Genomic DNA, 15843 nt, shown 5'->3' on the forward strand with positions numbered 1-15843 from the left:
CTTGGGGCTCAGGGACAAGTGGTGCCATTGGAGAGCCCAGCAGGGGGCGCACTGCTGTTTTCAGGTTTGGTCCTCTTTGCTTGCTGCTTTTTCTCTTTCCCAGCATTGGTTGCTGGTGCCCAGGCTCCCTGCTGGAGCTTTGGGCCACCTGGTTGTGTTCCCGGCTTCTTATTGGTGCATTTCCTGCCTCCTGGTAGTATTTAGGACAATGACCATTTCCTAGAGAGCTACCAGGACACACTTTTTCTTGGCTACAGTAGGTCTGGAGGCAGCCGTAGATCCACAGACCAACTGTGGTGAGTAAGAAGCCCAAGGTACACTTGGGCTACTGTGCCTTGACCTTCTTCCCTTTCAGAAGCTCCAAGTGTGAGGCAGTTTGGCTTACATCATACTGCCCAGGCCGTCGTTTGATGTGCCCTGAGCTGTGGTCGGATCTCTTTCTAAAGAGCTCACCAACTTTGGCTGTGTTCCTGTTCCGGGGGTCTGCATAGCATCCATGGGCCACTCTGAGTCTGTGGCTTCCTTTCCCAGCACTAGGCTGTGAAAGAGTCTTGGAAGGTGGCCTGTGCTTGTGGTTGGTGGCTCTCCAGGCCCCTTGGCCCCTCTTCTCCCCAGAGAGGCTGGAATATCTGTTGGCTCCGTTCTTCACATCCTGATGAGAGAGGCATGTGTTGTAAAACCTGATGCTCCATCCCTAGGGTGGTGCTCAGTCTTCCAGATCCCACGGAAGGCCTCCATCTGCCCCCCCCCCCCCCACACACACACAATGTATCTTTGGAATAGGGTAAATATTCTCCCTGGCCTCAGTGCTACAGGGCAACAGGTACTGAGAATGCCCCTGTGGGGTGAAAATTTTGTTTTGTTTCTTTGTTTGTTTTTCAAGACATTGTTTGTTTGTTTTTCAAGACAGGGTTTCTCTTTGTAACGTTGGCTGTCCTGGACTCACTTTGTAGACCAGGCTGTTTACCTCCCGAGTGCTAGGATTACAGGCCTGTGCCACTGTGCTGTGTGCTTTATCCTTGACAACTGAACTGACATGTCCCACAGTTTTATTCATGTCATTTGAATAAAAGTGGCCTCAAACCCCACCCACCTTATTTCCTGTGGCTATTTTCACAGTGCTTTGTAGAATAACACCTTACTTCAGTAAAGAACATTGAGTGCAGAAGAGAAAAGGCTTTTTTTTTTAAAGCAGAAAGCTGCATTTCAGCACAAACAAACTCCCAGATCGCTATCTTTAAAGACCTATAAGATTTAAAAACAGCAGCAGCAAAAGCCAAGCACAGCCTGTCCACATAGGAAGTAGGCGTGGCTTGGGCCTATTCTTTTGACTGTCTCAGCAGGAAGACAATGCATAACCTACTGAGCTCACCAGCCTCCTGGAAAACTGCTGGCTATGGTAAGCCATTGCCATGGCTTCCCCTTGGTCTTGTGCATTGGCCTAGGTGTTGGAAGAGCAGCAGGTTTCCAGCCTGGCTTGTTGATGCTCCACCGTGCCACAGGTGGTTTCACAGTGTTCCAAGCTGGGGCCAGCCGCCTGCTGAGCATCAGCAGCTCCCAAAGAGACTGAGAGCCAGCCGTGTGCATCATCCTGCCAGGGGATCAGGAAGCTGCTTCTTGGGGACCTAAACAAGGACCACGTGACCGTCACACTCAAATGTCTCAGGCACTTAACCCTCAGTCACCCTGATAGTGTTATAATCATCTTGTATCTGACCATGAAGCGTGTGGGGGTTGGGGGTGGGCGGAGGCTGGGGACTGCCCGTGGAGTATCTTGACCCTCACCTGCCAGTTCTATTCCCTAAATTTCTGAAAGTGTCCCCATCCTTTGAGGATCACATGCTGTGTTGCACAGAATTCAAGAACAAACTTCCAGCAAAAGTCGCTTGCAGCTCTGTGTTGGCTATTAATCCCCCTTCCCCCCAACAGCTCTCTTTTTTAAAGACATTTAAAATTTAAAAAAAAAATAATTTATTTATTTTTATTTTATGTACATTGGCGTTTTGCTTGTATTTATGTCTGTGTAAAGGTTTCAAATCCCCTGGAACTGTTGCTATATAGGCAGGTGTGAACTGCCATCTGAGTGCTGGAAATTGAACCCAGGTCCTCTGGAAGATCAGCCAATGTTCTTAACCACTGGACCATCTCTCCAGCCCCTTACAGTCAGCTCTTCACTGGGTTTATTTTATGTGTACTGGTGTTTTGCCTGTATGTATGTCTGTGTGAGAGTGTCAGATCTTGGGGTTAAGGACAGTTGCAATCTGCCATGTGAGTGCTGGGAATTGAACCTGGGTCCTCTGGAAGAGTAGTCAGTGCTCTTAACCACTGAGCCATCTCTTCAGCCATGAAGAAGCTACTTGTAGGATGAAAAAGTTACAGCCCTGAAACTCATTAGCCTTTCAGAAACTGGACCCATCCTGCCCTTTTCAGGCAGCATTAGATTTCTCAGAAAATCAGTGCTTCCTCAAATGCTGCGAAGAGTTGAAGAAAATCAACAACAACGAAAAATTCCTCAACTTTCAGGGTGCTTGGAAAAGTCTGAGTCCAGGTACAGCTGTTTCTGCCTAACAGAAGAGAACATCTGTCATAATATTTGAGTTGCAGAGCTGAGGCTTCCAAACAGAACTGGCTGCTGGTTGCTGGGAGTGGCATCTGGGCCTCCTGGTTCTACTGCAGAGGGGACACCGGCTGGAGCCTGTCTTCCGCCGCTGCCCTGCCCTGCCCTGCCCTGCTGTATGCACCCCCACCCCATCTGTCTGGCTGATGGGATGGAGGAAGTTCTTCTGAACAGTGTCAAGAGAACCCTGCAGACAGCCTCCCCGACTCCTCGTCCCTGGCTCCTGACAAGCTGCTGTGTACTGCCTACTGCAGTGAGCACTGTTTCCTGTGTCCTGCCCCCACCCATGAAATGCTTCTCGATGAACCTGCTTAGAGGCAGAGAGCTGTCCCCTTAGCCTTACCCGGTCCTCTCTGCCTGTCGCCCGCAGGGTGCGTGCCTCGGTTCCAGAAGGCATACTTTCTCTGCTGGCACCTGATGTTTTTGCGGTCTTTGCCTCTCAGGTTTTCACCCTCTTCCTAAATCCTAGGATTTTGAAAAGGATTTTGGTTTCTTTGCCATCTAGTATGACATTTGGGTCAGGAATGAGGGCAGTGGTGTCACTGTGGTGGTCCATAGTCTTTGGGGCCATGTGATCGGGTTAATGGCACCGTGGTCCAGCATTGGTCACAGCTGGACTGGGCAGGTGCCATCTGTCGGTTGAAGGCTAGAATCCCTTAGGGGGGAGTATCAGTGATTTACACAGCTCTTGTCCCAGAATTTGATACCAATTATTCTGGACTGGACATAGTTAGGGTAGTATTTTATCCAAATTCCCACCCCACAGTAAGTTTCCATATTTCTCACATTTGATTTTTTTTTCTCTCTCACTCTCTTTTAAATGGTTGGTATCTGTCTAGTTGAAGGTTGAGAGAAATGGGTGAAAGTATAAAGCTGTGATTTTTTTTTTAAAGATTTATTATTTATGCAGTATTCTTCTCGCATGTGTGCCTGTACGCCAGAAGAGGGCACAAGATCTCATTGTAGATGGTTGTAAGCCACCATGTGGTTGCTGGGAATTGAACTCAGGACCTTTGAAAGAAGAGACAGTGCTCTTAACCTCTGAGCCATCTCTCCAGCCCCAGTATAAAGCTTTTTGGTCCCGTTGCTGCATATAGTTACATTAACTAATTTAAATCTACTTCTTGATCACCACCTTGGTTTATTTTGTCAAATCTGCAACACAGACATATGGGGGGGTGGCCGGGGCAGAGGACAAGAAGGATGGGAGCTTTGCACATGCCCCACGTGTAGTACCAGTGGCCCGGGAGTGCCTGGTTTTCTTCCCCGGTGGCTGACCTCGCCTCAGCCTGCCCCTTGTCATACAGTGACAAATTTCAGGTCTGAACCCACACTCTGCCTCTTTCCTGGTGGTATGAAAGAATCTATTTATCTTACTGTCTTTTGTTTTTGTTTGTTTGTTTTTCGAGACAAGGTTTCTCTGTGTAGTCTTAGCTGTCCTGGGCTTGCTTTGTAGACCAGGCTGGCCTCGAACTCACAGCGATCCACCTGCCTCTGCCTCCCGAGTGCTGGGATTAAAGGTGTGTGCCACCACGCCCGGCTATCTTACTGTCTTAAGGTGGGGAGTCTATTTGGATTTGAGCAAGGTTACCTGTTTGATCTATAAGTAGACTCCTGGAAGCCGCCTTCTGATGTTGGGCAGGGCCCCGCCTCCCAGATGCACCTCCCATTCTGGACCCGGCCGCAAGGCTCTCCCGCGCACCTCCATTTGATCTGTTCTGGCTGTGTGCTGCAGATTAACTAACGTCTCGTGCGGTGGGATTAGGACTGGATGGAGCGCTAAGCAGTCCTGGTTTGCTTCTCTTGCACTCAGCGGAGAGGGCCTGGGAAGGGGGGCTCAGCCTCAGGCAAAGCCGTGTGGGATCATTCCACGCTTTCTGGGCTAAAGCAAGCAGCCGGCCTCATCAGTCCGAGATGTCACATGGAGCAAAAAGCTTTAGGGGTTTTATTTAGCTTCCTAATCCTCACGCTGCAGAAGCTGAAGGCCATGTGAGCACAGCCATTCGGAAAGGGGGCCCTGGCAGGCTGGAGCACAGCCTCCTGTCCGGCCTAGAGTGGCACAGGAGAGACCTCGCAGGCTACCACTGGGGAGTGAGGCAGAGTTACCGTGAGTCCGTTTTTTGCCTACTAAGGTTTCAGAGGATTAATAATTTAGGTCGTGCCTTGAAACAGAAACCCCCAGCTGGTTGTCCCTGCCGTCTCGGAAGGGCTCGCGTGCGGCCAGGTCTGGTTTTTTGATGTATGTAATTGAAGATTTATAAAGAAAGGCCTCCTCCCTGCCTTTGCTGTAGCCGTTCGCTCTGCCAATGCCGGTTCCCAGCAGGCACATCAATATTGGCCGTTCTCAGAGCTGGGATGCTGCTGGCTGCTGGTATGGGGGCCCTTGGGAGAATGCTGGGCCTCCAGGGAGGAGAAGCTCCCTGACGTATGGCCCTGGAGAAGGGACCTGGTATGAGCTGCTAAACCACCGAGCACAGGACACCGAGCCCTACCTAACCCGGGAAGCTTTTTACAACCCACTGGCATCGAGAAAGGGCTCCGTGCCTGACTTCACCTTCTACGACAGCAGGCAGGCAGTGATGTCTGGCCGCGGCTCCTTGCTGCCACAGGACTACTATGGAGACCCATCTAGGGGCACAAGGGTACCCAAGGAGCCTCCCTTCTATCGGGACCCAGGAGCCAGCCGGCCGGTGCCCAGCTACGGAGTGCTCGGCAGCAGAGTGCCGTGGGAGCAGGTACAAGGCCAGTTACCTGCTCTGCAGGATGCTGGCCACCTGTACCGGGAATCTGGGGGTAAAACCATGCCGCACGGGCAGCAGCGGACACACGGCCGGGCTCCATCTCCTGGGAGGTACGGAAGGGAACAGCCTGACACTAGGTTAGGGATAGAGGTACCCTCCTATTCTCCCACCTCCAGTCAGGTCTACAATGATACCTGCGAAAGACCTGTTGACTCTACCCCTGCCAGACAGGTAGCCCCAACATGCCTGGTTGTGGACCCCAGTTCAGCTGCCCCTACGGAGAACAGTATGGGGGTGGTCCCAAGTCCCCTGAACAGAGGCTACGGGCCTACCCGAGAAAGCATCCACTCAAAGATGGCTTATGAAAATTATGAAGCTGACTTGTCTACGTTCCAGGGGCCTGGGGGCAAGAGGACCGTGTACCCCGAGTTTCTGGCCCTGCTGCGGGCAGAGGGCGTGACAGAGGCCACCCTGGCAGCTTTATTACAGCAAGGCTTTGACTCCCCAGCCGTCTTGGCCACCATGGAGGATGCTGACATCAAGTCTGTTGCGCCCAACCTGGGCCAGGCCCGTGTCCTGAGCCGCCTAGCCAGCAGCTGCAGGACAGAGATGCAGTTTCGGAGACAGGACCGGACAGGCCCTCCACCCCGCACTCGGTCCTGTAGCTTCAGCCACCGAAGCGATCTGCTGCCCAGTGACTTGGCCTCACTGGGTACCACAGCCCTGCAGTTTCACTCTGCTGGGCCCTTGCAGACACCATCTCCCAGAGCTGGAGATTTGGGTCGCCGTCCCTCCAGCGCACCTTCCCAGCACCTCCTGGAGACAGCTACTTACTCTGCCCCCGTGGTGGGGTCCCAAACCCCCCACTTACCCTCCAACTCTGGCTATAGCTCTCCTACCCCTTGTGCCCTGACAGCACGGCTGGCCTCCTCATATCCTTCACAAGCTGGGGTAGCCTTGACTACTAACCCAGGCCCTTCTGTCCCACTTCACCCGAATCCCAGAACCGCCTACTCCACCTCGTACACGGTGCCCATGGAACTGCTTAAGAGGGAGCGCAGCATGACCACCTCGCCACTGCCCAGCCCCCACAGCAGCCCCCAGCTCCTGCGGAAACCTGGAGCAGGCCCCGTGGAGCCATCTGCCCTGCCACCCGCCAGCCAAAGTCTCCACACACCGCATTCACCGTACCAGAAGGTGGCCCGGCGGACGGGGGCTCCTATCATCGTGTCCACCATGCTAACTCCAGAACCAAGTAACTCGACCTTCCTGGCCGGGAGTTCAACGGGAGGGTGCAGGGTTTGAGAAGGGAATAGTAATGTCTACTTACTGGTTTAAAGATCAGATGTCTGTCTTGTCTGCTCACCCGCACCCCGCCACCCATACATACCACAGCATCAGGGCAAATGCTGTGGTCAGTCACCGTCATCTCCGCCGCCCCTGCACACAGTGTTCTTGACTTTGGCAGGTTTATTTATCAGGGGAAGCCTCAGTTTGTTTGCAGATTTCCTGGTCTGGTGCTGAGACATACATAGCATCCAGTTAAAGGGTCTTACACATGAGAGGGGTGGCTCTCTAGTTCCAGTGGATAGCTTTGGAAAAGTCAAGAGTGTCTGTTGGAATGCCTCCTGTAAATTGTGCGCGAATAATTTGCTGGTAAAAGTGTCTGGCGGCGTAGACAGCGCCCCTCTGCAAGGCCAGCACACCGTATCAAAGGCAGAGATTATCCACTGCTGATAAGAGTGTGTCTGTTTCCACAGTTGTGGGCTAAACAGAGCAGCATGTTGAAATCCCTTAGAACTGTTTGAAAAACAGATTTAGCGCCTCTCATTTTAGAAAACACTGTTGGGAATTCTGCTTGTTCGTGGGGAAGATGCTATTTCCAAGTTTAGACGGGGAGGATGCTAGGTGGTTTTCTTCAGAGCAGAAGCCAAGTGTGATTCATTGCATGCTTTTTTTTTCCTCTTTCTTTCTTTCTTTTCCTTTTTTTATTTTTTCATTGCAGGCTTTTCATTGGACACTGTGGTTAAACTTCTTGGTGGGCCTCCTGAACACTTAGTGTTTTACTCTAAGATTTTGACAGAAAATCTTGATCAATCTTCTTCTCCCTTTTGCACAGTTCAGAAAAATCAAATCAATTTTAAATTAGTTTTGTTGTTTTGTTTCATGTATATGTATGAGTGCATGTGCTCATGGAAGCCAGAAGAGGCCATCGAATCCCCTGGGACCAGAGCTACAGGTGGATGCTAGCCACCGGATCTAGGAGCTGAGCCCAAGCCTCTGCAGGAGCAGCAAGAGCTCTTATCCACTGGGCCCCTCAAGAAAGTTTTGTTTTGTTTTTTTGAGACAGGGTTTCTCTATGTTATCTTGGCTATCCTGGACTCGCTTTATAGACCAGGCTGGCCTCAAACTCACAGCGATCCTCCTGCCTGTGCCTCCCGAGGGCTGAGTTTAAAGGCGTGCACCACCACACCCGGCTCCCTCAAGGAAGTTTTAAAATAAATAAATAATCAATCTAGGGTAGAGGACAGGGATAATGGGGTGGAAAATGCTAAACAGTTTTTAATGTTCTCTAAAATCATCTTGGATGAGCCTGGTCTGATGAGCCCTGAGATGGAGAGAGAGAGACAGAGACTGTTGTGACTATAGAGTCAGTCTTCCAGGCCCTTTGTTTTTCTAAAGAGAGACAGGCTAGCTGCTTAGGTTTTTGTTTCTTGTTTTTCCAGCTTTTTTGTTTTTTGTTTTTTCTTGTTTTTCATTTGCTTAGTGATTCTGGCTTTGTCTGGGGGGGGTGGGGGACGGGTTTGTCTGGGGGGGGTGGGGGACGGGCCCCCCCACCCCCCGCCATGATTATATACTTTGACTTTGAGATCCATGTGTGCCCTGAGGGAAGTCAAAAAAAATTTTTTTTTGAGGGCCCTTGCCGCCTTTCTCTCTCACTCAAACATTCTTTCTTTGCAACCAACTAATTTGCATGGCGATGACATTTGTTGCTCCAGTAATTTCATCTGATAATGGCTGGGCTTGCAAAGCGGATCTGAAAACATATTCCTTAATTATGTGTTGCTAAGCAACGGAAGGGTTTGGTCATAATCACAGAAAGATTATCTCCTTATTGAAGTCCTGGAAAGGTTTTGCTGAAGGAGGAGGTCCCTCAAAATTGCCGCCTCTTCTCCCCGCCTTTCCTCTCTGTTTATTTTGTGCTGCATTCGAACAAAAACACTCACTGCTATTTGGGTACGGGGTGAGGGGTATTATATAAGTCGTTCGGAGTGTGGTTGTTGACATGCTGTTTTACAGACCCAAGGATATTGATTTTTATTTCATTTGCATGGCAGCAAGCCAGTGCCGAGCAAGTCTGCCGCCGGAAGTCTGCCAGCAAATAAATTTCTCTGTCAAATGATGTATCCCAGAGTAGCAGTTGGCATCCTTGTTCCTTATCGAACGTTCTGTGTGGCATTATGACTCCGCCCCGTCAGGGCTGGGGGAGGGCCGAGGCTCCCTGGCTGCTCTTCAGCTGGATAAATGGCATTTGGGTGACAGGTTTCATGGAGTCTACATCCAGAACAGGGTGTGCTGAAGGCAGCAGGAGACTTCATGGAGTGTCTATAGGCATGGCTCCAGGCAGAGAGGTGCCGAGCCCCAGAGAGAGCAGTGTTAGACCAAGGAAAAGCATCGGCGATCTTGGAGGCATTGCTGGGCGGCCTGCCTCGCCTCTCTCTGGGCCAGGAGGTGACCTCGGGTCTTAAAACGGAGTTGAATGTGTTTACTCGTTAGCAGCAGGGTCAGCCCGGCTGAACCTTCATTTCAGTTTCCCCAAATCTATTGGTTTCTGGCCAGTTTGGAAGGTCCTAGAATGCTTTGGAAGTGTTGGGGTTTGTTTGTGTGTTTGTTTTCTGTTTGTTTATTCTCCTGCCCTTATGGTAAGGTGGTGTGAAATGTTTGTAGCAGAATTGTTCAGGTAGATATTTTCTTAAGGGTCTTGTTTGGATCTTTTGACGCAGTGTGGACACTGTTTTGTTGTTGTTGTTGTTGTTGTTGTTTAGTGTGTGTGTGTACGTGTGCACATGTGTACGTGTAGATAACCGGCTTCTCTCTAGCCCATCAACTGAGCAATTCAGAACAGCAAGGCGAGGCAGGCAGATACACAGGGATTACCTCACTCTGTGAGTAAGGGCACCTGGTGGGTCTGCTCTCCACCCCACTGACATGGCTGCCCGACACAAGCCACCAAGCCTTCAGGCAGTGCCTGTCACGTGTTGCCACCCGTGGCCAAGAGTCTGAGCCTCTCCATGCCAGATGCCAAGGGAGCATCTTACAAACCCCCATATGGCAGTAGTCATTTTCCTATGCTTTCTTCCCTGAATCCAGTAAGGGCCAGCTTCCCAAGAGCTGGGCCCAAGGTTCAGTTTCTTTATTGTGCAAGAAATGCAGTGTCACACACACACACACACACACACACACACACACACACTCGATTTTTCTTAATGTGGCTGCATTGATAAAGAACCCAAAGGCTCCATTGTAGTTATTCGGTTGCCAGGGCTGTTACTAAGGACTCTTAAGGTCAGTTGGAAAAACCTGTCTAAGGCTATTTATCCAATGGTGGGCCATGGCATTGCCCACATAAGATTCCAGCACCATGTGAACACACAATTTGGACTGAAATTTTACCTCAGCGCCACCAGAATCAGGATGGGAACTGTTCCCACGGGACCCCAGTACCTTCCTCAAATGTCTTTCTTTGATGTGTTCTCTGGTGAGGGGCAGGCCCTTTTGTTTGGAAAGAGGTAGGACATGGCCTCCTGGAAGTTCCAAAGGTCCCTTAGGATATCTGGGTTGTACGTACTCAGTCCTTGCTCTAGGTACAGAAAAAGCCTTAGGAGGATCTGAGTGTGACTCTGTAGACCCCGTCTGGTGCCTGAGTCAGGGCTATACTTGGCCTTGAGCTGTTGCTGTAACCATAGGATTGAACTCTTGGGGAATTTTATTTATTCTTACAGTGAAGAGCATTCTCCTTTGATTAAATGGAATGCAAGCTGTTCTTTGGTCCCAGGAGGACCAAGACAAAGCTATCAGCAACTGTAACAAGGACAAGATTAAATGGATAGAGAAATAAATACAGGGGGGAAGGAAGAGCCGGGGGCATGGTGCAGCATCCCTTTAATCCCAGCACTTGGGAGGCAGGGGCTGGCAGGCAGACCTCTTTGAATTGGAGGCCAACCTGTTCTACAGAGTGAGTCCAAAACAGCCAGGGCCACGCAGAAGCCCTCTCTCAAAAAACAAATACGAAACAAAACAAAAAGGAGCTGGGGAACCAAGCAGAACACAGAGCATTCCTGGCAAGCCTGTCCACAAGGAAAGACCGCTTCTTGGGGGAGCATCCTACCATCCAATGAGGGGAACACTTAAAAGACTCGCATTGCACTGAGGATTGGACCCCATGAGCCTTTACTGCTGGGGAGCTTTTGGAGTGATCCTGACTCTTGAGTGCCCAGTTAAAGATGTGCCGGCTCTGGGGCTGACTCTACTCTTGCAATCTTTGGCCTTCCTTGTGTTAGAGCCGCCATCTGTAATTTTAGTGGTGTTTTTTGTTGGTGGTGGTATTTTTGGTTTTGTTTTGGGTTTTTTTTTTCCGTCATCCTCACTTATGCCTCGTTCTAGTTGACTTCCTTGACTCTTCTGTGTAGTTCTGGGCCCTGTCAGAGTAGCTTACCCCCTGGAGCTCCCTCATCTTCAGGCTGGACTGACCGGTCAGAAGGAGCTCTTGTGTAGAAAGTCGAGTGCTGCATTGAGCTGCCCGTTTCCCCGTGTCTATACTGCCAGAGCTGGCCCCGTGTCCTGGCTTCCTTCTCCATCAGGCGCCTTTAATGCAGAGGGATAAATGTGACTTGGTGCATTCTAGTGCTACCCTGTATGCGCAGAGTGGAGCCTGGAGTACTCAAGCAAAGGCGTCTGGGGAAAGGAGGAGGGAGAGAGAGAGCCTGACCAGCTGGGGAAAGTCATCTTTCCGGCCTCCCAGATGGTGAGCCTACAGAAGGGTCCTCATGTCACCTTCTTTATGGGGCCTAAAAACTCATGCAGAATGAAGGGAGTGGAGCTTACATGGCCACTTCCCTCTTCTGCTGGCTCACCCAAGGGCCGCCTCCACTTGGAATGACAGTGACATCTGTGCTTACGGGCCTTTGGCCTTGGTGATGTGGGGAGAAAACTGAGCCAATTCTTACCAGGCTTTTCGGAGGGGCAAGAGAGCGTGTATTTCATTCCCATGGGCACCAAGGAGGCTGTTTTGGTTTCTGTGGACGCAGGGCCCACAGACAACCCTAGTCCTTAGAGGTGTGAGTCGGCTGTGGCTCGCAGTGTGCCTTTATGATGTGGCCACGGGACACCCAAGCCGTTGCCATCCCAGTTGCTGCTGGCCTCCTAGCTTTTGCATAACAGGCCCTGCAGGTGCCAAAAGAAGCTGCCATATCCTCACAGATGCCTTAGGCTCTTCCTAGCTCCCCCTTCCCCAAGATCCCCTCCCTAGCTGGTGTTGAAGCCCCTGTGTTGGGTATGGGGACTGCAGGTTCTTGAACACAGTTGATGCCCTCAGCCTTCAGAACAAACATGAAGGTGCCTATGACTCTCTCCCCTTGGGAGGCAGAGGTGTCACTACAGGTTCTGGTGGGGCCTGGGCTACATGGTGAAAACTATCCCCAATGACCTTGACATTGTGTTGAGATAGGGTAGACAGGCCTCTGATGTCCAGGGACCACCAGGGGCTCTGCAGGTTCCTGTATATATAGCTCCTGGTCCACTTCCAGATTCCTCAGGCAGGTTTCTTTTCTGATGCAGTCTTTGGCTGTGTTTATCTCTGGCATCCTCTCTGTTGCCATGGGCACAGTTTTAGCATTTAAGAACTACCCATACCCTGCCAGGATACCCCCACCGCTCAAGGAGGCACCTTCTTATGAGCATCCGGGGCTGCAAGGCTGGCTGGAGATGAGAGCAAAGCCACCGGGATCTAACTGCACGGGTGACTTAAGAGTTTGGAAGCTTGTGTCCTTACAGTTCTCCTAAGTCCAGGAAGGATGTGCCCCTGAACCAGCCTGCTCAGGGGCCTCACAGGGCAAACACTGTACTCCGCGGATCATATGTGGTAGTTCCTGCCAGCTGTTCTTCTCAGTGGTGCTCACCTTTGTTACCAGGCAGTTCTACAAGAAACTCTGACCCGGCCTCTGCCGAGGTGGTGGTTCTCTGTCAGTTGGTCACTAGCTTGCAAGAGTGGTTTCCTACTTGGCTGGCCTGTGCGCACAGCTCTATTCATCACAGCTGGTAAATGAGTCTGGTGACAGGAAAGGGGAGAGAAGTGTCTTGGTACACATGTTCCAGGCTGCTCTTTCTCTACAAAACTCAGCTAGTGCATCTGAGGGAGGCAGAGCGCATCTTTCTTCTCTGGCCTAATTGAAAGTGGAGGAAACAGATGTGCGGTAAAATAAACAGCCCATGTGCCACCGGGAATTACCAGCAGACATACACAAGGCTCCCTGACTGACAGGCATTCGTTCACTTTGAGTCTTATCCTTTGGAGCCCTCCGACATCTTCTCTCACCAGTTACTGTGTGGAAGGGACAAGCCACTAGGCTGCTGGTGTGTGTCTGCGGGAGGCCCCAGAGCAGGGTGGTGTGCTCCCTAGCCATCTTGACCTTGTTCATTGTCCCTGAGTTTTGTTTTCTCTCGCTCTCTCTGCCTGAGGCTTGGTTTGGAGGGGTTTCCTCTTGAGGAGCCAAGGCCTTGGCAGAGGCCCAAGAGTCCGTGGCTCTCTCTGGGTTTCATCACACCTTGTCTGGCCCGTGGGCTAGTGTACCGCAAAGCTCTGGCCATCGGGACACCAGCCACAGGCCACCTCAAGGCTGTTCCTGCAAAGAGAGTCAGACAGAGCTCTGTGGACTCCTGTGTTTATGTCAGGGCCAGGGTCTGTCTTCCCTGGCATGCCCATCAGTACATGTTGAGTCACAGGCCACTGTGACTAGTGACCAGGTACCCCCAATTTCATCCTGAGGACTTAAGGACACATAGGCACTAACGCACCTGCATCGGTCGCACACATCCTAACTCCTCCAGGCTTTGGTTCTGAGGACTCTGGGACCAGCCTTGAAGCCCTTGTAAAATCAAAGGAAGGTTTGAGATTTTTCTTTCCCTTGGTGTCACAGAAGGACATTGGGTAACAGTTACTATCCTGATGGTTTTTCTCTTAGGCCTGAAAGCCTAAGACCGTCTTGGAGGGAGGAAGGCTACCCGGTGAGATCCTCAGACCTGTGTGGTTCTTGACTAGGAAGTCTCAAGCTGATTGACGGGTAGGGTCTGCTCAGTGAGTGCATTATCTGAAAACAAACCTTACCCACTAAGGTAGCCATAGAAGGAGGTGCTTTTGGTGTTCTTCCTTTGCTTGCTGTGTTTCCCTGGATGCCTGCCTGGCCTAGCCTGATGTTTTGGCCATTGTTCCGGTTCCTATAAATGGTGGCTGTGGCCCAGCCAGTCCCCTTCACACCGCTGAGCCTGAACAAGAGTCTAAAGTCAAGTCCTTCTATGTGACCTTGAAAGAGGCTGCTTGCCTCTCAGTCTCGCTTTTTATGTTGGAAAATCAAAACCTGCTTCTGCCAGCAAAGACTTAAGGAAGTGGGGGAGAAGCCGGGTGCAGTGAAACACACCTGTAATCCCAGAACTTGGGGAGGCACAGGCAAATCTCTGAGTTTGAGGCCAGCCTGCTCTACAGAGTGAGTACAGGACAGCCAAGACTACACAACCATAAACCAAATATGCGGGGGGCCGGGGAGGGGAGAGAAAGAAATAAAAAAGAAAAGTTGGGGGCACACTAAAACCTGTATTTGTATCAAGAGGGCCTGGTAAGAGGGACTTCGTTTCCGTTTGAGACCATTTAGACAGCGCAGGCCTGCTGTTTCATGTGTGCTCCGGCTTGTGGGTGTGTGATTTTTGTTATTTCACCGTAATAAATGACTTAGTACTCTGCGATAGCAAGTTTGAAGCCAACTTGAGCTACATAGCAAGTTCCAGGCTAGCCTAAGCTGCATAATGAGACCCTGTCTCATTGTTCAGAAAGTTCTTTGATTTTTAACGTTTATTGCAAACCAGTTATGGGAAAGTAGCTGGCAGCGTGGCTGGGGATGAGGCTTACTGTTCATTCTCTGCCTTCGTGCTGGTCCCCAGGCCAGGAAGTCCTGTATGCAGTCTAATTACCATATCATGGAATGTGTGCCACATGGGGTCAGGGACTGTGCCTCAGGAGAGAATCCCAAGGGGCTGTACAGAGCTGCATTTCCCTCCCCCAACTAACTGCCTTTTCCTGCACAGTGGAGGGCGGTTACTCTCCAGGATCTTTGCAGCAGGTTCCCCTGACCCAGCCCATGACCTTGCCGGCCAGGCCTTGATTGAAAGGTTGTGGGCAGCCGTTACCCCTGGTATCCTCAGCCTGACATCACAGCGCTCACAGCAGCCAAAGAAGGTAAAGTGAGCCCACAGGACCAGGGTTGACCAGTGATACTGCAGAGTCCCCAACTGCAAGTTCACGGAGTTCTGGTAGCTAGATAGCAGGACCCCCCCACCCCCACCCCCAAGTTCTGTGAGGTTTCTGAGCTGTGGTGTCACAGCGACCTGTACAAGAGGCTGAGGCAGCACAGGCTCATATGTGAAGGCCAGTGATGGGGTCACAGAGTAAGGTTGCAGGAGGACACGGGTGTTCCTTCTCCAGAGAAGCCTGCTGATTGTGAAATAGTCTTATAGACAAATGTTCCTTCCAGAACTAACCACCCTCGCTCACACCTAGAGACAACTGGACCCACAAGCCCAATGCCCATGGTCTCACCGGTTCAGCCCGTCCCTGTCCCCAGTGCTCAAGGACCACCCTGTCGATGCAGGCCACCAGGGAATGGGACATGCAGTCAACATCTTAGCAAAAACAGCCACAGAACTTGTGGCCTTGGCACTGCACTCTGGCATGCCATTCCTGGTCAGTTTCTGATAAAGTTCTTCAGGGACCACAAAAAGTCTGTGCTTGTTATGACAAGGAGGATTCCATTAGGAGACATTTCATTCCGGAGTACCAGCAGCTGCTGGAGACTGGCAGATGACAGTATCAAAGTCACCCAGGCAAAGCTGTCCCAGAAAGGGTGAACTCCCTGGACAAGCTGCAGAGATAGATGTCCATCCCAGGGTTGTGTGTGTGTCAAGATAAGTAACAACAGATGCTGGTCTTTTTCTGAGGTGACACGGTAGTCAAAAGTCTGGTTTCCTATTAGTGAACTGAAATCTCAGTATTTCTCATCAGTGTAGGGCTCTGCTTTCATTCTGAACACACACACACACACACACACCGTCACACAGGAAGCCTTCAGGGCCCACGGCCATGGCTCAGGCATTTGGAACAGCAAGCTGCCATGCACCTGTTGAGGGATGAGGTGATAGACACTTCTCATTTGGGATCTG

General features: G+C 51.0%; 1 protein-coding gene across 8 annotated transcripts in view; it reads left to right on the forward strand.

Moving 5' to 3' along the window:
- CTBP2 (C-terminal binding protein 2) overlaps positions 1-15843 on the forward strand; it is a 130058-nt gene that overhangs the window by 99330 nt on the left and 14885 nt on the right. Inside the window, exon 1 of one of the 8 annotated variants that reach the window (XM_084772713.1) lies at positions 4917-6613. The exons of the other annotated variants lie outside the window; for them this stretch is intronic. Within the exon in view, the coding sequence (XP_084628839.1) occupies positions 4924-6613 (1690 nt within the window). The 5' untranslated portion in view covers positions 4917-4923. Of the gene's footprint in view, positions 1-4916; positions 6614-15843 lie in introns of those variants that run through there. 8 annotated transcript variants of the gene reach the window in all.

The sequence above is a fragment of the Acomys minous genome (assembly GCF_964271855.1).
Source record: "Acomys minous genome assembly, chromosome: 2".
NCBI lineage: Eukaryota > Metazoa > Chordata > Mammalia > Rodentia > Muridae > Acomys > Acomys minous.